The following is a 22,368-nucleotide window of genomic DNA, read 5'->3' on the forward strand; positions in this document are numbered from 1 at the left end:
AGGAAAGTTAGGCGACACACTCGTAAACATGGTCTATTGTTCCTTTAATCCTGTAAGACTAGTCGACCGGTGAAGGATAATTATGCGGTTAAGGTTTACCTGCTACAATGATAATGACACATGAGCAGGTCATCACGATGGCTATCAGGTATCCGGTTTTCGAGGGCTATTTCCGTTTCGTTCTAGAGAACAGATATTCTCTGACACCATATCGAGTTTATTTCTGTAAATGATTTAATCAATTAAACCATCATAAACAAAAGCCAAATAAACTATCATAATTAAAATATCATAGCCAAATGGTTGAAACTCGGCCCCTCTATCGGGGGTCCGAGGTTTAAATCCCAAGCACGCACCTCGGGTTTTTCAAAGTTAAGTATGTGCGTGTTAGAAATTAATCATCACAAGCTATAACGATATGGGAAATTTTAATGGAACCTGTACGCCTAAGAGTTCTTGAAACATTATTAATTTTAAAACAAAAAACCCGGCTTCTAAAAAATATACACTGAAATAAATTGTTGTAGAATCCTACTCAAAGGCGGTAGTGGGGTTACTGCCATGCCATATATTTCTAATCTGACTTAACTTACCAACATTTTTAATGTTTTCAAACGACCAATACTCAAAAACAATGAATTGGGGACCCAAAACACTTATTATATAGGTGTCGATTGAAAACATAAACGCTTCCTCATCCGCGATGTATCCTGAATTTTGATTAAAATATTTCAAAGAAAACAGACTTTAGTTATGCAGACTATGTCTTGCTGAGTTTTAGCACAAACAATCTTCCGTACCTACTTTCCGTTTTTGTATGTTTACGTAGATGGTCGGTGGCGGAACAATAAACTGGGCACCTAACTTCGTACTTTTACATAATTTTGAAGGTGGTATAACCCTATGCGCTTCGATTCCGGCGGCACCACCTCCACACCTATTTCTACCTCACAACAGCGTACAGCTCTAAGGGAGACATACTTCTCCGAGGTGTTTAAACTTAGTCCACAGGAGTAGCGGGGCGTTTGTGGCCAACCTCAGGTAGGAATATCTAATCCTATCTGGGGTTGATTTCAGAATGGGCGGCAGCAGCCACTTACCATCAGGCGGACTGCATGCTCGTCTGCTACTCCTATATTATAAAATAATGTCCTAATTACTCAGGAAGTTTAAATTCGTACCATTAAAAAAGGTTAATAGCACCTTCTACTGATAATCCATTGGAGTTTTGGCAAATTTGGCTTCTTTTTGTTACGTCAGTGATACGTACATACCCAAAAGAAGGAATTTTGAGACTCACATTTAACGACCGGGTTTTAATACATGGGGTTTGCCTCTGATGTCTCGGAACTAGGTGCATTTAAGAATAAATATGGCTTCCTTTATCGGAAAAAGAGAATATCGTAAGCGAATTTGTCATTATGAATACCCGATAGTTCTCCATAGTGTGACGTGGATTGACTCATATACATTTCATAGGTAATAGTTATAACTGTATGATTGATTGTATTACTTATTAATGTACGTTTTATTAATTATATTATCAAACATTTTGTAAATGACGTGTTTACAACGGGGTTTTCCTTTTTTAAACTTCTCAATCTCTTCTTCTCTAATCGTTGATGCCATTAGGAAATACCTTCCTTGGGAATTTGTTAAATGTAAAATGGTAAAATGGTTTTGGGTATGTATAAGTAGGTATAGATAATACATCCATACCTACAACCTGATTATAATGTTATTTCATTTAAATTTTAAATTTGTGTTAATTATTTCATAACGTTTTGTTTCAAGAAAATTCTTAATTAGAGAACTATTAGACACTCTTGATGAATCTTACGAGCTTGCAAATAGCGGATATGACACCAAGTGTGATTAGTTCCGCGAATTATGACTATGTAAGCGCCGATAGTTTTGTGGTGCTGGCAATATGCTGGTGAAAACGGAATTCGCTATTTTCAAAACGTTCACAAATCTATAAAGGTTTATTGATTGCTATCCAAAGATTCATGGCTTAACAAAACCTGCGATGCACGGAAGTGCGCATAAAAAGTCTCTAGCGATTATCCATTTAATTCTCGCGTTACTCAACTAGATCGATTACAAGCTACAAATAGTGTGCTAATAATGTATTATTGTTTATGTTTGTGTTAAAAATGTTTTTTGTTGACAACTGGAAAACCTAAAAAAGATATCCAGTAGCGTTGGAGCGTCGTCGATTTTAATTTTTTATTCTCTGAACTCCCCGGTAACCGTCTTGAGCGCTATGTGGTGGACTCCGGGATCTTCAAAGGATTACGACCGAAGTCCTCCGAATGCTTTGACCACAATTAACATATCTATAACTTTTGATTTTATATTAATTATATTATTATATAGTTATTACTCTGTTGATTTACCACTTGTCGAGGACATGATTGTCGTAGCTATAGCTCGAAGGAGTTCCGCTTCGGACAACACTCCGGTGTTATTTTGTATTCGCGTGTGTGGCTTTCCGCTTGCTGATATTATTAACATTCGACCCCGAAATGTACGACTAAACCACGTCTCGCTTTGATTATCCTCCAAGTGGTCGGCTATTACTCTTTGTCGATGAAATCTGATACAAAGGATTCCTTTCTGTCTCGATTCGTTGATAAACTCGTATGTTAATATATTTTATTTTTGTACTTATTAGATAGAGTGAGGAAGACGTAGAAAGAAATTGACAGCGGGATCCGGATTCGCTCCGTTAATTTTATGTAGCTATAGTTTTTTAATACCCGTATATTGAGGTGGTAGAACCCGTCGTGGCTCGACTGTGGAGTCACATCTTCATTTATTTCTGTCTTATAACTGCGGCGTAATGCTCTGTTCTGGTTTGAGGAGTGTGGTAAAGTAGCAGCGCATCAGTGAATGACCTGAACTAGGTCTCTTGTCTTATTCTATTTAAATTCTTAAAGTCGGTGTCTAGAGGAAATAAAAAATAAATGCCTATAAAAGTGTTTGGATGGATTTAGGAGCTATATTCTGGCCGTCAATTGTAGTTGGGCACCTCTCCTCGTTGTAACGTCTATAGGTATTCAATAATATGGGCGTTACGACGGTGAAAACAAATTAATAGTAGGTAGACAGCATGCAAACTTGCTTCTTCTATTATCTTAGACTTAGATACTTGAAAATTGTTCAAACAAATAGCTACTCTATTGTATACCTTACTACTAATGTATGGCGTATATAAAACAATTATGTTTAAAATAATTTTGTACAATAACAATGTAAGATCTCAATATATTAAACACTGTTACATCTCCACCGTTACGGCCGGCTGTTTGCACTACGTTTCGGTAAGGAGAGACGGCATTCTCGCACGCCCGTTTCCTGTCAGCTAACAGCCCATTGTCGGGTATTTTGTTCATTTGCTTACAAATGGCATACAAATTCGTGTTTTTGGACACCTCTACAATTACACATTGACGCTCGACGGATCGTTTCGTAAACAATGGATCCTGAGAATTCGATAATTGTTTCCCTATATTGCGTTAATTTAGATTAAAGTCCTGTCTTCCGGTACGTCGTGCGTCAGCTATTACTGGGAATTCTAACTTAGCACATATTACGTGTGGTATGAATCGATGAGCGTGTGTGTGGTCGCATAACGTCGTAAACACCAGACGGTGTGGCGAGTCCTGGAGGTTACCTGGGTAGAGCCCGAAGGGGCGACGCGTTCAGAGGACTCCGGTTGCGTTCCGTAGGAGATCCCGGAGTCCTCTTGGCAACGTAGAGGAAGGCCACCGGGGGGGTTTTAGTGCGGTAAAAATCCCACATAACTTTGTGTCGCTCCCACGGCACCGGGTACCTTTTGAAGGTTTCCCCCTCGTAAACAAAAAAAAAAAAAAATGAATTGATGAGTATGTGTGAACCGCTGAGTTAACTAAGGAGATGCTTTGACCGTACTTTCCCTGCAGTGTGTTGTTTTCGTGTAATGAGTCACCAGGTTATATCGTTCCACTTGAGCACAGTTGCCAGGCGTGGGGCCAGCTGTGACAACACGGACCACTTGCGCCTCCGCCTCCTGCGTCATGCGGCTAATTTCGATACAACAAAACATCACCATTGAATAACATTACGCTCTCATTAACCAAAACTATTATTCACTACCCATACAAGCAAGTGCCGCTGACGTCTGCTTAAGGTTTTGTATGGATGGACTTTTAGATCTGGAGTTATTAGATTTATAGAGCTAGTAAGGTTTTAATTTTAATAATAATTTATATTAACCTAAATATTTTATTTACTTTTACTTTTTTGGCTAACGGATTTAGATCATAAAGCATTATGTTGCCATACAAAATGATTTTTTGGACAAATTGACTTAATTTTTTTTATATTGAAAGGTTTTATTGTCTATTTGTTTAATCATTAGGTACTATTGAAACTATATCACAACAACATTTTCACTTAACAATGTAAGCAAATAGTTATATGACGTAGCTTCTCGTGACGTGATATAATTTGGTAGCCATTAACACCGATTGTTGGGAATTATCAGTTTTTATAATGACGCCAGTAGCCACACAAATAGGGATTGTTTATTTTAATTCAATTACGCTTTATCTTACGGTACAAATAATAAATATGTACCGAGAAACAATAAACAAGCGCTGGCTAATGTAAGACCTAAACCTATTTGCCTTTTGCCGTTTATCTGAAAGGGAAATAAAAAATAATATGTTATATGTTGTCTCTCGTCATATGTTGTTTTCATTAAAAAACAAATAATATACCTACGTTAGTAACAAATAAAATAATATTAATTGTAATGTAACTATGTACTATGTCACCGTAACACTACCTATGGTGCGACCGAGAACAAGATGAATATGTCATAGAGAGAATAATTATTTTCATGTACTTATTCAACATTTTCAAAAGACTTGAGGGCAGAGCACAATATTGGAAAGAAACGCGCGAAATGTAAAGAAGTCTTCCACATTAGGTTTAGCCATTTTCACAGGTTTCACAGTGATTAAAAAACTAAAGGACTGTAATATAATATAGCATATTATGCGCGTTATTTGATATTTTGAAATAACCTATTTCTCATAACATCAGTGTGCAGTGTGTTCTGGTATGAAGGGTAAGGCAGACATACTTTTTTTACAGTCACGGGTAGCGGCGTATCTAATTCTATCTAGGGTTGATTACAGATGTCCATGCGCGGCAGTAGCCTTACCATCAGATGGACTGCATGCTCGTCTGCTACTCCTATATTATAAAAAAAATCTTTTATGTATATTAATATATGGCAACAAGTTAAGTAAATCACGTTAATCTAAGTTATATCACGTTGCTAAAGTTTATCGTGAACATGTCCAATCAGCATGCAAAACTGTAATATGTGTACTTCACAAGAATCATTAGCGTGATAGTAATTAGATTAATGTAATCAATTTCTTGGTCTACTTCGTAATATGGCACTTATGATACACTTTCGATATACTTACTTATGGCATAATTAGGTACGTTGGCGGGGAGGAACGGTTAACTAACATTAGTGTGAATTAATTTGTCGTATAAAATAATATGTACCTGGTCGCCATAGTTCCAATGAAGGGCACGGGACTCCTCTCAGAGTGACAATGGTTCAGACCATAGTGCACCGTGCTAGCCTAGTGTGAATTGGTGAGTAGCTTCATGCGTTTGAGGACTTTTTAAGTATGAGTAGGTTTCGAGATTCACTGTTATATCAAGTGTCCAAAATGCGCATACCTTTGATCTAGTAATTTTAATAAAAATCCCGGCAGTAAAAATTAATAAACTGAAAAGGAAAGTAACTCGCACAATTAGACTCACTCGCACAATTTAAACGAATCTAATGACATATCTTATGTTAAAATCCGTCAATCTGTTTGAACTGTAGAGCGTGCCTAAAATTCAGATGTATTATGCTCGAAAAACATTACCCTCTGCAATTGGGTCAAGAATCTATGTTCGAACCTGGGAGTTGAACCTTCGACCCTCGGATCCTTCGATTTGCAAAGCTTGCGGTCAATTAATTTCTTTCGGAAAACCCTAGGAGCCGAGATCGTCATACACAGAGACACGCGCATAATCTAGTTTTGTACATTAACAGCACAGGCAATCCTAAGTTTTCTCACGTATCTAAGTCTCAATCGGAACATGGCCAATGAGCATGCAACCGCATTGAACCGCATCTTTGAACTGTACGACCTTACATTAGATAGCGAAATTATATTAATTACGATAATCTTGCGTGACCTTTATATATTTAATTGTGGGTTAGCAGCAATAAAAGCTTGTAAAACAATGTACCTGTTTTTGTTTATTCTGATATGCGACACACTTCTATCTCTCGTGTCGATGCGCCGGCGCAGAGTGAGCGTAATCTATTAGCTAGTGCTAAACATATTTGATATGGACATACATACGGACACGACCACTGTAATACTATTGTCAACATCGGAAAAGTACGCGATATATACATGTGGTAATGTTATAAAGCGCATTCCTCTCTTTTGTCCTAACATGCTTTTGTTGAAAGCGTGGTGCGTCAAGATGAGCTCATCTGCCGCCGCCTCTAAACATGGTATTGTGGTGAAATTAATGTTATATGTAATTGTTAATATGTATAAAGTATAAATCTATATCCACGTTTTCCATGATTGAAGAACTTTGACCAAATCTTAATGTTAAGTAGGCAGGTGAATTGAGCTGAGCAAGGTCTTTAAATTAACCTCACTGGAAGTTCTTAAATCAACTATCATTATAAATTATATGCTCAGAGACCTGCTAACCCAATCAAGAAACCTAATAAAATACATTATTGTTTTATCGAGCTCAAAGAGGGAGGTCCTTACGATGAGCCGTAGGTATGTATGATTTTTTTAGATATTTGGGCATCAGTTTCTAATGTTTCTATTTTGGTCCAAAATGGTCATTACTTAACTGTTTATTTTAGTCTATCACTCAAGTCTATACTATACTCAATCGATCTTGAATGATTTTGGGTGCATACCTATTTCTTGTAAATACACGAAATAGGTATAGGTAAAGTACCTACAACGAATGCAATGATTGTTATGCAATAGATTAGATATAAATAAACTAATTGTGATAACATAATCGCATTACATTACTGTAGTTCATGCGTTACGGACAGTTGGTAGTTATAGATAAGAACTAAAGAAGATAAAGCTTATATCTATTTTAGATAAGTCGAACTTAAAACGTAGTTGTATTACATGTTTACTGGATCAAACAAATTTGTATGCATTTGTTCCCAGAATTCAGACTTTCAAGCTACCTGTTTGTACCAATAACACGCATAATATATTCAGTCAGGGCCGGATTTAGAGGTCTAGAGGCCTTGGGGCACTAAGGAGTGGAGGCCCCCTGGCCCCAAATTATTTTCCGAATAAAATGAACTTTTTTTTCAGTTGGGTTTTTCAATAAATATTTTATTGTGAAACGCAGGTAGATTCTTCTAGTATTCATTTTGTGTACAAAGTACTGTAGATAAAGGTAGAACAGCGAAAAAAGATATCAAAGGAAAAGATATATATATATATATATATATTTACTAGTATTTACTAGTCAGAATTAAAAAAAAATCCGACGTCTCTATTGTGGGGGCCCCTCTTTTGTGGAGGCCCCGGGGCGGCCGCCCCGGTTGCCCTCCCTTAAATCCGGCCCTGTATTCAGTGCAGTTGCACTACACTGCAATTTACATCTGATGAATCCTCGAACCCTCCAATTTAACCTTGACCCACTTTAGCCATCAAAAAGCAGGATAAACAACATTTATCATCGTTGCACTTCACAACACGTACATATCTACCTACACGAAAAGTATAATTTGTAATCTGAACCGTTTTGAAATTCATTTACGTCAGAGGGAGATACTGCACTTGAAACTTAGAATAGTGGAAACTTAGAACAGAAGTCGCGTCATACGAACATTGTGTAAATAAGATCTACACCCTTTAAATTAGAACACAGCTGCGCAAACACTTTTTCGAGGTATAAATCATAATTAAGAATGCCAATGACGATTGAATGGTGTCGTCAGCACTTGAAACACGAGAGTTTTGTCAAATATTTTGTAGTAACGAGGGTGGTGAGAACCCTTTGTGATTTGACTACGGAGGCACCACCGCCACACCTATTTCTGCTTAATAATAGCAATGTTAAGCACTGTTATGTTCCACTGTGAGGGGTGTGGTAAGGGAGATATACTTTTTCCAGGCATTGCAACTTAATCCTCAAGGGTATTAACGCATTTCTGATCGATCTCAAAGAGGAATGAACTACTGGCGGCAGTAGCCACTTATCATTACATGGACTGCATGATCATTTGCTAGTTCTATGTTATAAGAAAGCTAAGTACATATTTAGGAGTAGATATTTACTTATATTTTATGCTTTCACACAGTATTAAATCGGATATTACAAAATTTGCAAATATGGTTGCAATGTCAGCTAAGCAACTGATGACACGAAACTTTGTATTACGTCAATGGCTTAAAAACATGCTTTATTGTGTGTAACCAAATTTGTACGGGTTAATAAAATAGATGTTCGAAATTTGAGTAGGTGGGGCCATATATGGCTTGCAGCTGAGTTTGTAGACCGTGTACAGTCGGATGACGTTTGTATAGACCGTTCTAGGCTGTAGAACATTTAGCTCGCCGTTAGTTTGTGATCTGTAGACTTATTCTAAATAGAACAAAAATAATTGTGTTCGAAGCAGAATTGATTATTTTTATTAAATTGGCTCTTCAAGTTCATTTGTCATAAAAGAATTTGGTACAGACAAGATAAGTAGACAGATCTCTTGTTTTTGTTAACATTATAAATCATAAGAGTAAAAAAAAATGGGTAAAAATTTTGCAAGAACACTGCATCAATGAATTTGTTGACTTTGACTCAAGTACAGTACTTAAAACGTTGGTTAAACTTATTACTTAAGGGAAAGGTCATACTTTATTGAATTATGTGTTCGAAGGCATCAAGGTGATATCAAATTAAGGTGATCCCTGTAAGTACTAAAGATTTTATCGATGTCCTCTGTTAAATGCATCTCATTGGTAAAGCTCCCTTTAAAGTACGTCCATTATTAGAAATTAAACATTCAAATAGGAGTTCTAGTTGAAGTTAATTACATATTAAAAATAAACGATATTATAAATAAACGATTTCTACACTCACAGCCCCACACTAGGATTCCCTGTGTCGTGGGTGCCATGGACACACACATAGACAAATACACAAACACCCAGAGCCAGAACCAGAACATCATTTAGATATCTGTCTGGCCGGGGATCGAACCCGGGACCCTTTGCGCGTCAAACCGGTATAAAGTGGCCGCTCCGCCACGCGGGTCGTCAAATATTTTGCGATAAACCTGTGTGGACTTCAAACTTCAACAGAAACCCAGGGAATTTACAGTTCGCGTTGGTAGGGTAGGTTATCTTGTATGATTGTTAAATTATTTTATATTTAAAATGTGATAAGATGCGTCTGCATACAAAGACACTTAGGTATTAACCTATTTAGTGTAATTGGTGCTGTATTCTAGTAAAGTTCTTTGGGCATAGTCAATATGGTAAGAGTATATTAAACATATAAACCAACAGTTCTAACGCTCCTGTCATGACTCTACCAAAAACTTAAAAAATAAGAAATTATTTCTAAAATTATTAAGTACGTAGGTATTTTTACTTCAAATTTACATAGAAATATTGTAAACATGGAAAATTTCCGCATAGCCTTTAGTGCGTTATATTTGGTAATTGTGGAAAGATTACTTTCAATTGTTTCTTTGTGGAGCTAAGTCTTACTTAAACAATAACTCGTTCTTAACTCTAATTGCATGTTATGTTTAGAACAGTCGTTTACAATATAATGCTTCATTTAAAATTTATATATAGGATTTTTAACAAACAACATTAACAAACAAGGATGTAGGCAACATGGGTCTAAGTAACCATCGCATATCTTGGAAATATGCCATCAGATCCTGAAAAACATCTTTTTTGCCTCATACCTATAAGGCCCTATTAATATTTACAAACATTGATAGTGGCGTTTCAGATATTTTCCTATACAATATTTTGACTTTTTTGATCCGTGTCTTCGCGCGATCATGTTCGTAAGATAAATAAATTCATACACTTTGTATGCAACGATATAATTTTGTTTATCCACGTACCGTGTCTGACACTTACGATGTCTGCAGATATAAATGCTGTCCCTGTAGTTCCGGGACCAGAATAGGGCTACGGTATCCTCTGCCTGTCGTAAGAGGCGACTAAAAGGGGCTTTCAGGGTTGCGGGCGGCAAGAGTGGGAGCTCGAACCGCCCGGCCAGCGACCCCGGGAAGGACGGCGGTATGTGTGGTCGCATACCGTCCTGCACACTAGACGGTGTGGTGAACGTCAAGCTCACCTGGGCGGAGCCCGACGGGGCGCAGCGTTAAGAGGAATCCGGTTGCGTTCCTCTGGAGATCCCGGAGTCCTTTACGCAGCGCAGAGGACGGCCAGCGGGGGGGTTTTAGTGCGGTAAGAGTCCCACAACACTGTGTCGCTCCCACGGCACCGGGTACCTTTTGAAGGTTTCCCCCTCGTTAACAAAAAAAAAAAAAAGATAAATGCACCATAAATGTCTAAACACACCCTTCACACCATACTAAAATTATCTAGGATACATTAAGCATTCATAGTAACATGCTTAATATCTACAGGTGATACAAGAAAGGTAGATAAATTAACTAAAGCACAAAATGTGTGACGGCGTTGCGGTGTCGCCGTTCGTACTACGGAGACCTTTAAACTCTACGACTTTAAAGTAAACGTCATGTATATCAATTACGGTAACCGACACATTAATCTAATTCTCGCATTCCTTATTTTATGTCCCTAGGGAACGGCTCTAACGGGAACATAATCTATCTCGGACAGCACTAAATGGTCGTTTTATCCTTCTTTTTATACTACCATCTATTAGTATATTTGAAAGTCCTACTTATCTACGTTGAAATTCTTCACTAATCCATTGGGGATACTTAAGGATCAATGTGAGAGAGTGGTAATTTGGTGTATTAGTTTCAATATGAAACTTTTTACTGCTATTTCTAGTTTTTTATACTCCATTTTGGAAACTATATTTTTCTCGTAAAGATTACTTTGTAATTTATACATCGGACAAAAGCTGTTTTTATAGTCCTCCAAGTGTTTAGGTTTTTTATTTTCGTTTTATTTACACATTACTTTTTCATAAAGTATCATAACTATTTTGTGATGGGTTTTCATACGCTTTCAACGGCTGTTTTGGTGCGTCATGTATTTACCTATATTTCCAAGAGATGAATCTTCATTGAATGTTGTATTACTCATAGATATATTTGTTTAATTATTTCAATTAGCGGTGACAAATCGCTGAATAGTCATATATTTTGTAGTTAAAAATCCGGGCGCGTATGCGTAGCTTGTTTCTTAAACACAATTCATATACACTTGACTTCAGACGCAAAATAAAAAGTTTCATTTTGTGCTTCAGATATTGTGTGGCTGTACCTAAATGTTTGATGCTTTTATGTGTATAAAATGGTTTTATGTTTTCAGGTGTTAACTTTTATCTCAATTAGAATTATTATTTCAATCAGACCCTCTTGGTTATCAGTAGTTAATATATTTAGTTTCAGTTACAATCAAACAACGCACTTTACTAATCTCTTGAAGGCTGAAAGTGTTAATCATCGTCAGCGAACGTTGACGCTCGGCGTTTCAAAGATAATATCTGGTTTTTTTGTACGGTTAAATAATTCTTCTATGAATAGGCTAAGACAACAGTTCGCTGCTTTTTTGTCCTTTGTTTGTAAACTGATTTTCTTTTTTATACGTATTGATGAGCTTTAGGGCATATAAAACGGTGCGGTGGTGATGCGTTGTTGTGAGATGTCCTTGTAAAATAATTGCGGCATCGCGTCGCAGGACATGCTGATACCGAAACCATTTTCCAAGTAAACATCGAAATACAACTGGCGTGTTGCACTACGCAAACTTAATTGCAATGGACGGCGTCGTTGATTTCGGCAGGGCAGCACTGCTAAGTTTTTATGTGTCTTAATAATAAAACATAATTCTGGTATAATTCTGACCACTGTGCGAACGATTCCTTCAATCAAATAATTGAGAGCAAAGACATATCATATTTATGTACCTGAAACATGTGCCATGCCATGTGTTTACAAGTGGACGTTAATAGAATAATTTCTCCAATTACACTCATGATTCAGTTAGTCGCCGGTGAAACAGGTCATTTTAATTTAGTTACGAGTTAGATTTGGCCTTAATTCGAAATTGACATTCATATTAAAGTAGATAATGTCTACGACATTGTAAAACATTTATTGTATACTACTTACAATATTAGCGTCGGCTTAAAATATACACGTGTACATAAATATTATCATTCGTAATTAAATGTCAGTTAAAATTCCTTAACTGTAATAAACCATAAATAAGTTAGGTACAATTGTAAGTGATGTTTAAATATATTACAATGTTAATCGCAAGATTTATTTGCTAGTCTAGTCAGTTTTCCTTAAAAACGTGGTTTGTTAGAGCTCGAGAACCAAAAAGGTGCAATTAGCCCAAAATATTACGGCTACTAAGTACTGTTAAGTTTATAACTAACCTAACTAACTAACTTTACAACTAACGTTTTAAAAATAGGCAAGGATAAAAATTCAATAAATAACTTAAATGACTTGTAAGTTTTGGATTTTTCTACTTATTTATATACCTACACTTAGACAGATAGGTAGGTATATAAATTAAATAATTATATTTAGTTGTTCAAATATAATTACTGATAGTTCTGATATAGTGATGACAGTTACTAATACTTATTATACATAAAAAATCGCTGGACATACATAAAAAAATATACGCGACGAATAGATAATCTCTCTTCCTTTGAGAAGTCGGTTAATAAATACGTAAGTAGTGAAATTACTTACTGTATTTACAATTTGAGAAACGATCTTTATTTATTAGGTACCTTTTACTCTATGTTAGCATATATGTAGTGTAATTATGATTTTGTAATTACATTTTGATCTAAAATTAAAACCGACGTCCCTATAAAGTTTTTGCATATTCTAGCTACTTCTGAATGTATTTGGTTTATACGTATATTAATTTACGGATTAATTCTATTGCGCAAATTCGGTGGTAGCGTTACTTTGTACACCGTCGAGGTAGGAGCATAGGCGTCACTATATTAGTGGAGCGTGTCTCCCCTTGCGTCATCCACGAAGGACATACGACTACCTACACGTCAGTTTGCGCTGTCTGCTCGGGTTACGTATAAGAAGCGTGTTACATACACGCTTAAGTTATGAATTCTTGTTGTTATCACAAGCACATATCAGGGATGTTATGGACCTCGGTAAGCGTAACCGATATACGAAATAATTTATCGATCCGAAACCGTAACCGAATCTGATATGAAATTTTGGATAATTTCGGATAGGGGCGGATTCTAAATGAGACGCATAAATAGTAGACGTAAAAAAACTTAAATTTCATTTTGGTACTTTCATTTTCCAAAAAAACTAATATCCGAAGTATGCGTAATAATCCGATAAACTGAAATAATGTCATAATATTCGTAACTATAAACGAAACTGGTATGTGCGGTAAGGGAGACAGACCTTTGCGAGGCGTTCCAGCTTAGTCCTCAGGGGTAGCGGCGCATCTGTGGCCGACCTCAGGTAGAAATATCTAATACTATCTGGGGTTCATTACAGTCCATGTCCGTGGGCGGATTTGTCCATGGGCGGCAGTATCCACTTACCATAAGGTGGACTGCATGCTCGTCTGCTACTCTTATATTATAAAAAAAAAAAACCATTTTGTATTTTCATGTATTCGTGTCCAGATCTGAAAATCATATCAATAATCTCCGTTTTCGTATCCGTAACATCTCTAGCACATATTATTATGTACCGTATACACACATCCCTTTTACGTCGGTTTATGTACTGTCTGTTCATTTGATAGCGATAATTGGATCATTGACGCCAGATTTGTAGTAATAAAACGTATGTTTAACGTTATTCTGTTTATTTGATGCTTAGATGCTCATTACGTCTACGCTTCTCGTGTTTTATGGTCTGGGACTCTGGACCTACGTTAGTTTGATGTATTTCTTCGATAATATGACGTCCTCGGATTTCAGATAATGAACGGAAATAAATCCCTATATAAACCATGTCAATAAAATTACTATCATTAGAAGTTCCATTTACATTTTCTTGCGCTGTTAAAATGCTGGCAAGTATCTGTCTATGTTATCTATCTAAAGTATAAGGAGATTGGGTATGTACAATTTTCGTATAAAATAGTCTGAGCACACTGTAAGGTCGTGACGTGGCATGAAAAGAGATTTACAATCTCAAATAAATGTACCTACTACCTCTTGTGGAAAAACTGTGATAAGACCAAATATTGTCCACTCGAAATGTTAACGTCAACGAAATAAAATATAGCATAATGAATAATAAAGTTTGAAATGGTCATAAGGTAAATGCATGAATTAACCTATTTATTGCGTTTATTTGAAACAGTGATTTACTTTTCAGTATAATTCAACGGAATACTTATCCTTTTCCTATTTCGCGATGTCATAGTGACTAGGTTGGACCAGCAGTTCTGGGAATTATGTAATAGATATAAAATATACCTATTATAGAACGTGATTTAGCTTTTTCAGAATTTATATTTCTGAACCAAATATAACCTTTTTTTGGAGAAACTCTCTTTCGCTCTACATTTCCCTTATTATGTACTTCAATGAAATTAATTTATAAGTACCAAAAACAAGAACTACTGGTCACTCAATCTAACAAGATTGAATTTACGGCAAGCTTTTAAAAACTCAATAAAACAACTAAAGGTAATATTTAACTCACATATGAACGATTATAGCTCTACTAGATAGGTCTGTTTACATAGATAAATGAAGCGTCGAATAGTGACGTGTATTTTCCAGGCGCCACTATGCGTCGGCTCTATACGACAATGCAGTTTTAAGTTCGGTGAAAAACAGAGGAGCTAGGCAAGGAAAACTTAACGCGAGTCGTCTGCGGGCGGGCCGCGGCGCGGGCGCGGTGCCGACGTCACGCCTACGAAATCCGAGGCCTCTATAAATGCAAACGCGTCCCTACCACCGAGACCACTCGCAAGCTAGCAGCACACGACAGTTTACTCGCGTTGATCGCTACTTGCGCGTTACTTTATATCGTTCATTCGTGTTCGCACCTCCGTCGCACTCACTCGTACGCAATGACCGTCACCAGCAAGATGAATAGTGTCTCTCGGCAGTCGGTGCTGAGCCGTCTCGGCCCCGGCGGCCTGCTTTATGCAGCAAACAAAATTATAGCGGTACGTCATCACAAAGTGATCAGTGTTCTAATCCTTATAAGGAAGTGTCAGTGTTTCATTGCATTGTACAGAAGGTGTTTTCAACGTGTGTTTTCCATTGTCCTCAGGTTGCTTCCGGTAAAGATGAGGAGCGCTGGCGAAGCAAGGATGAGGGAGCTCTTTTCAAACGTTGGAGACGCTCCACCTCTACCGTAGAGCCCGTTCCCGCTACCGTGCCCGCACCCACAACAACCTCTTCTCAACCCTCCGATTTACTCAAATTTCTAGCTATTGTAAGTATTTATATTCATTTAAAACTTTTTTCCACCTTTAACCTTTTTATTTTAATATTTGCAAACAATATTTATTGTAATATAATTGTTATCAATAGAATCCAATTCTATAAAAAAGTAAACTTAAATTTATAGTTATTTCCTTCATTTGGTTTATGTTCATAACGTAGGTATTAATAAATATATTAAATGCATATTTTAATAAAGAATTTAAATGCAAATGTATAATGTCACGTATATAATAACCACATTAGCGTTTTTTGTTGAAAACCAGTTTTGAAATAAAGTATCTTTTCGAAAGGTTTAATATAGGTATATTTTTAAATTATAGTGACTTAATTTTTTTTTCATTGTTACAGAATGCGCTAGAATTGTCGGCACCCGCATCCGACGCTCTGCTAAAATCACGATCATCGGAATGGTTCCAGCTGTCAGGCCACCCTGGCTCGCTGGCCCCTGCCGGCCCTGGGACCGTGTGGAAGCGACGCTCCGCTGGCGACCATCCCTCTCACAACCCTGAAAGGGACGCCTACGAAGCACTCGCCGCTTGTCCCCACATGCGTAATGCTATCCCGCGCTATTACCGTGAACTGGAGTACGCTGGAGAACATTTTATTGAACTCCAGGACTTATTACATGGGTTCCGTGACCCTCACGTCATGGACATCAAGATGGGCACTCGTACTTTCCTAGAAGATGAAGTGAGCAACGCTCGTGCTCGCACGGACCTTTACGAGAAAATGGTGCGGTTGGACCCTAACGCTCCCACCGAAGCGGAACATGCAGCGCGTGCAGTGACTAAGTTGCGTTATATGCAGTTCCGTGAAGAACAATCATCGTCCGCCGAACAAGGTTTCCGTATCGAGGCAGTGAAACTACCAGGTCAGCCACCCCTTACCGACCTCCAGAAAGTACGAGAGCCGCGTCAACTAGCAGCGACGATAGCTAGATTCCTCGGTCACGATGAGCGTGCTCGTCGCGCCATTGCTGCTCGCCTCCGTGAAATCAGAAGCCTTTTCGAAAAATCTGACTTTTTCCGAAACCATGAAATCGTCGGAAGCAGCATCTTCATCATCTACGACGACGAACGCGTCGGCGCATGGTTGATTGATTTCGCCAAAACGCGACAGCTGCCTGATGGTATGCAGGTGACACATCGCACGCCCTGGGATCAAGGAAATCACGAAGAAGGCTTTCTGTATGGTTTAGACAGATTGATTGAAACTATAGAAACTGCCAAGTTGTCAGACGCGACAGAACCTGACGTGTCGCGTTGAACAGCCACGGAATGAACTCCTGGACTAGCCCCGCGGTCGTGGGACCGCTTACTTGGCCTGCGCGCCTTTGTGCCACTAAGTATGCCACGCCTTGCGCCCGAGCAATGGCATGGAGATGTACAGAAAAACGCTTGTGTTTGTGCATATGAAAGAGAACGCGATTTATGTATCGCCCAATAATGTGATCTAGTCTTTTATTATAATTAAATATATAGTACCATGATTTTATGTCATATTTTATTTTCTATGCCCTTTTAAATAATAATTTCATTAGGTGCCAACAAGTTATAAAAATGAAATTCATTATATTTTTTTAATCTACGAAATTTAATAATAACGATATTATAAAAGAATTCGTCTTTACAAGCATAACTTAAAGGTACCTTGTAGGCTTTCAAATAATACAAACGTAAAATTGTCCAGTTTCGAGATTGGTAATCGAATAAGATATATTTTATGATACGATGGAACTATTCTACATATAGACTCCTATAAGACTATTTTCTAAATACATCAGAACGACTCAGCCCACAAAATAACGTATATTTGATTATTTTTTAGTAATAGCAAATAGGGCATGTGGACATGCAGTCCACCTGATGGAAAGTGGCTACTGCCGCTCATGGATATCTGCAATCAACCTCAGATAAGATTCCTACCCGAGGTCGGCCACAGATGCGCTGCTACCCCTGAGGACTAAGCTGGAATCCTAAATCCTCCTAGGGCATCAAAGTCGATTATAGATTTTATGCATCTAAAAAATACGAAATGTAAATATAGTTCATTTGACCTGATTGTGACCCCTGATTTATGGACACCTACAAGCTAGTCCCACCCAAAGTGTAAAAAGGTTACGTTTAGGACTAAATAACTCCTTAATTAATGGTGGTTATAAAAATAATAGAATACACTAGTCAACATTGTTGCTATTAAGAAGTAAAGAGTTGCAGTTGAGTCATGAATTAATTATGAACCTTACCTTTTCGATCTGTAAATATACTCTTTGGTTAAGCATACAATAGTGGGGTTTAATACCAATTATTTACTTTATATTCTACATATCTATACTAATATTATAAAGAGGAAAACTTTGTGTGTTTGTTTGATTGTAATGAATAGGCTCAAAAACTATTGGACCGATCTTAAAAAATCTTTTACCATTCGAAAGCTATATTATCCACGAGTAACAAAGCCTATGTTATGTATATTTTATATGAAATATATTTGATTTTGAGGCGGTACAAAGTTTGCCAGGTCAGCTAGTTATACTATGATGAGATCCAACCAGGTTTTTAATTAAGTTAAATCTAAAATAACAATTCTTATAGGTAACGATTATTAAAACGGTATATAATTATGCCAGTTCATTCAATTAAAAATAGCCGCAAGTAATTAAATAACCTTTTAATTGAGTTTGTTTTTAAATAAAAATAAATTATAATCAAGAGCAAGACTAATAAATTTTAAACGTGAATAATCACAATTGATACTTTTTTTATGAAACTACTTGAGAGTATATTTAGATAGACCACCGAGTGTGACAATATTTATCTATCACTAGCTGAATCGGAAAAGCCGTTTCGGAGGAATACGGTAAGTAACATTGTGACACGAGAATTTTATATATAAGATTATTTTAAATAATCAATCTATACTAATATTATAAAGAGGAAAACTTTGTTTGATTGTAATGAATAGGCTCAAAAACTACTGGACCGATTTTAAAAATTCTTTCACCATTCGAAAGCTACATTTATCCACGAGTAAAATAGGCTACATTTTATATGAAATATATTTGATAAATAGATTTTGAGGCGGTACAAAGTTTGCCGGGTCAGCTAGTATTATATAAAACACATGGACGCAGGAATCGTGAAGTCAAATACGTTTCACAGAACAATATAGTGCCATCTATCGACAAAATGCAGAAGTAATCAATATACGAATACATTTTAAGATAAATAGGTGGTTATGGAATTCCTATTTGCAGCAACAGGTAAGTGGGTAGCCAATATTTATAATCTTTACTCTGAGGTATAGCTACCGACATACTGCATAGAGATATAGTTATACTATTGAATTGTAATTTACTTTTTATAAAGGATTTTTTTTAGAATTTTAAAACAAATATGTGTATAGGACCGAGTCTAATAAGTGCCTATGCAATTTCAAACCACTGGATATATCTCAAGCCTTTGGTTAATAAATAAATATTGTTTGATAAATATTCAAACAAATGAACAATTAGCAATTTAGTAATAAAACTCCTGGAAGTAAGGGTATAGAAAATATAACCAAGTTATTTAAAGTATTGTAACAAAGTTTATTTATAAGCCTGTTTTTAATCTAAACTAACATCTAAAATAAAAACGTAAATAATAAATCTATAATTAATGTTACAATTGCTTTTAAAAATAACACAGAGTATTAAAATGCAAGTCACAATGCACACATTAATAACTATTATTGAAAATATTGTTAAATTCAATATTATATTACTTTAATGTCAAAAGTTACTAGTTAAATAACTGTTTTATTTAAAAAAAATATGGCAGGACCTAACCTACTACAAGTACAGGAGTACACCTCTGTTTTTTATTTTAAAGTATCAATTAATTATTATTAGTATTAACTATCTATTGAAATACCAATTTATTTCATGTCTAAGGTGTAACAATATATCATGTCAGAAACCAATAAAAAAAAATTAGATTACACATACAAAATTGAGTAAAGTAACTTGGATTCTTCTTATAAGAAACATTAGAACAAACAAACATAATTCAGGTGGTAAAAATGGTGGTTTAAGTAAATTATATTTAGTCATAATTAAAAAAGTTTTGATTAAAATTAACTACCAGAGTTACGAGTCAACCATTGTAAGGTTTTTCTTAGCTTTGGTCGCTTTACAACTGTTTACCTTTGTGGCAAACCTTAGGGAGTTAAGTGTCTCATTGTAACATTCATCGAATTGGTTGATATTGACCAACATAAGGGTTTTGGAGTTGCCCCCGAGACTTGGCATCAAAAGATGAGTCAGTTTGGAGTTTCGGTACGGAATATGAGACTGGTTTGTCTGTAGAGACAAAATCACCTTCGACAACTCTGACAGCGATCTGTTAATGTGTTTAGTTTCATCCATCCTCTGAGTTGTTTTCCCACTCTCTGATCCAGCCAAATCTACCAAGTTCAAGTTACTCGTGAACTTTTCTTTCCGTATCTCATTTATTGCAGATATCTTAATTTGGGCAACAGAGTGAGATCTTGAGCTACGTTCGTTGTTCAATGTAGCCGCAGTTTGTCTGTTACGTTGGGCAAATAACAAGAATCTGATGAACTCATGAGTATTCTTAACTTCTTCCTCTTTTAAATTGGACACATACAAGTCCGATCCTTTCGAGTTTACCATCTTAATGTCATGGTTTGCCTGGTCCTTACTTGAATCCAGCAAGTCATATATGATTTCGTTATATATTTCAAGGAAAGATGCTTTGATTGTCAACTCCCAACCCATTCTTTTCAAATCTTCCATACAAGTGAATATCATATTTATGGAACGTGGTATAATACCATACTTCTCCACTCCGCAACCGCCTTCCATGGTGTAGGTTTTGCCTGAGCCAGTTTGGCCATATGCAAAGATACAAACATTATAGCCGTCTAAAGCAGACTGGACCATTGGGGAAACCTCTGCGAAGACATCCTCCTGCGAAGAGTGTGGTGTAAAAATACCATCAAAGGTAAATGAATGTTGTGACTTGCCTTTTCTGGCAGAGTTTAATAGTTCAATCTTCTCAACCTCTATTGAACAAGCATCAAGAACATTTAGATTGTACAAAGGCTTGGAAGTTTCTGACTCTAAAGGTGGTCGTACCCTGCAGTACACTCGGATATTGCCCTTCAAGTCCTGAATATTGTTTCTCAAAATCCTCTGATCTTTATACATAGTCGCTAGAATATTTTGTAACGCTTCAGAATCTGTTTTATTTTTTGCAATTGTATCAAGTGCTTCTTTATGGTCAAGTTGTAATTTGTCATATTCAATACATATTTTCTTGAGGTGATCAGTCAATACTCTCAGTGCTTCAGTTTCTTCTTTGAGACTTTTATGTTGCCTCGATAATTCATTATGTTCAGCTTGAAGTTTATCAAGTTGTGCCGATTTTAGTTTTAAACTTTTGGTGACATCCTCCAATAATCTTGTTTTGTTTTGTAATTCTTCATTTTCCTGTTTCAAGTTCTCAAAATCAATTTTGATGGTTTCAAATTCACTTGATCTTTCTTTTAACATATTCAACTCATTGGAATTGTTTTCCATTGTTTCTTTATTTTTTTCATACTCATCGGAGACTTCCAAGTATTTATCTTTGAGATCGCTTAATTCACTTTTGATTGTTTTGTGTTTTTCTAACAAGTCGTTGAACCTTGCTTTATAATCATATGGCGGTATTTTTGGAGCAACAGTAGCAGGCTTTCTCTCAACCTTTGCAGTTTTGGCGGGCACATTAACAGTGGTGGGTGCTGTCGCTGATCTCTTGATGCGCGGCGCTGGCGCTGGTGCGGCGCTCGTTATGCCATTGCGTGCAGGCTTCGTATGATTCAGAAGTAGATTTTTTTTGTCGGCGTCACTGAGGCCATTACCGATAGTTCTTGTTATATTCCGCATATTCGAAAGACCTGGCCGGTTTTCTTTGGAAATCGTGGGATATTTTGGTATGCGCGACATCTGCAATGACGTCAAAAATACTTTGTTAGCATTAGGCTTTTTAGTCTTACGATAGATAACGTAACATGGAAGTGTCTGAACTTGCATTTCTTGGGAATTATAAGGAAAAATTACAGAACTTGAACTAGTAATATAGTACAAAATGGTCAGTAAACATTATTATTCAAGGACCGTTAAAATTCTTAGTTTTTGATTATTATTGTTTTGTCAAACTTGGGAGACTACATTCATTAAGAAATATAGTAACATTAACGTAGCTAAACGAAAGAAGATTTATATTATTATGAGGAATTGCATACTGATTACTTATTTTAAATCTACATACCTCGGTATTTATTAACACTACATTCAATTAACACAAAACACAAACAACACACACGATTAATCGTTTGTCACTTTTACAAACGAAAAACGGACATACAAAATTCAAAATTCGAACGCTGAACGCTACAGATAAGGATTTGCCATATGAAAAAATATAAAAGCAGGATCACACATGTGTAGTGCAGTATAACTAAGAAAGACATATAAAATATTAATAAATATTTTAAATCAGATAATAATGGTAATCAAAAAATATTTTCTAATTAATGATAATAACCAAAACCTATAAACGATATATTATGATATAGAAATTGTAT

At 36.3% G+C, this 22,368-nt stretch overlaps 2 protein-coding genes across 5 annotated transcripts in view; one reads left to right on the top strand and one right to left on the bottom strand.

Annotated features, from left to right (window-relative positions):
- IP3K1 (inositol-trisphosphate 3-kinase-like protein) overlaps positions 1-17,229 on the top strand; it is a 90,193-nt gene extending 72,964 nt beyond the window's left edge. For 3 of the 4 annotated variants that reach the window (XM_073087797.1, XM_073087800.1, XM_073087798.1), the window contains 2 exons: positions 15,560-15,724; positions 16,084-17,229. In XM_073087797.1, the coding sequence (XP_072943898.1) occupies positions 15,560-15,724; positions 16,084-17,001 (1,083 nt within the window). In that variant the 3' untranslated portion in view covers positions 17,002-17,229. Of the gene's footprint in view, positions 1-15,228; positions 15,453-15,559; positions 15,725-16,083 lie in introns of those variants that run through there. The other variant, XM_073087799.1, reaches the window with a different exon arrangement.
- Positions 17,230-19,300: 2,071 nt separating this feature from the next.
- On the bottom strand, positions 19,301-22,202 carry Ncd (kinesin-like protein Ncd). The gene is made up of 2 exons (XM_073087657.1): positions 22,053-22,202; positions 19,301-21,727 (listed from the first exon to the last, which is right to left on the bottom strand). The coding sequence occupies exon 2, from the start codon at positions 21,725-21,727 to the stop codon at positions 19,865-19,867; it is 1,863 nt and encodes a 620-aa protein (XP_072943758.1). The 5' UTR covers positions 22,053-22,202; the 3' UTR covers positions 19,301-19,864.
- Between the last annotated feature and the right edge of the window lie 166 nt (positions 22,203-22,368).

The sequence above is a fragment of the Epargyreus clarus genome, unplaced genomic scaffold, assembly GCF_041222505.1.
Source record: "Epargyreus clarus isolate Ecla_fem2 unplaced genomic scaffold, WU_Ecla_fem_2.2 ptg000026l, whole genome shotgun sequence".
Taxonomy (NCBI): Eukaryota; Metazoa; Arthropoda; class Insecta; order Lepidoptera; family Hesperiidae; genus Epargyreus; species Epargyreus clarus.

What these genes read in the sequence shown, in the direction of transcription:
- Ncd (XM_073087657.1), bottom strand. Translation starts at nt 21,727, where the DNA reads ATGTCGCGCATACCAAAATATCCCACGATTTCCAAAGAAAACCGGCCA.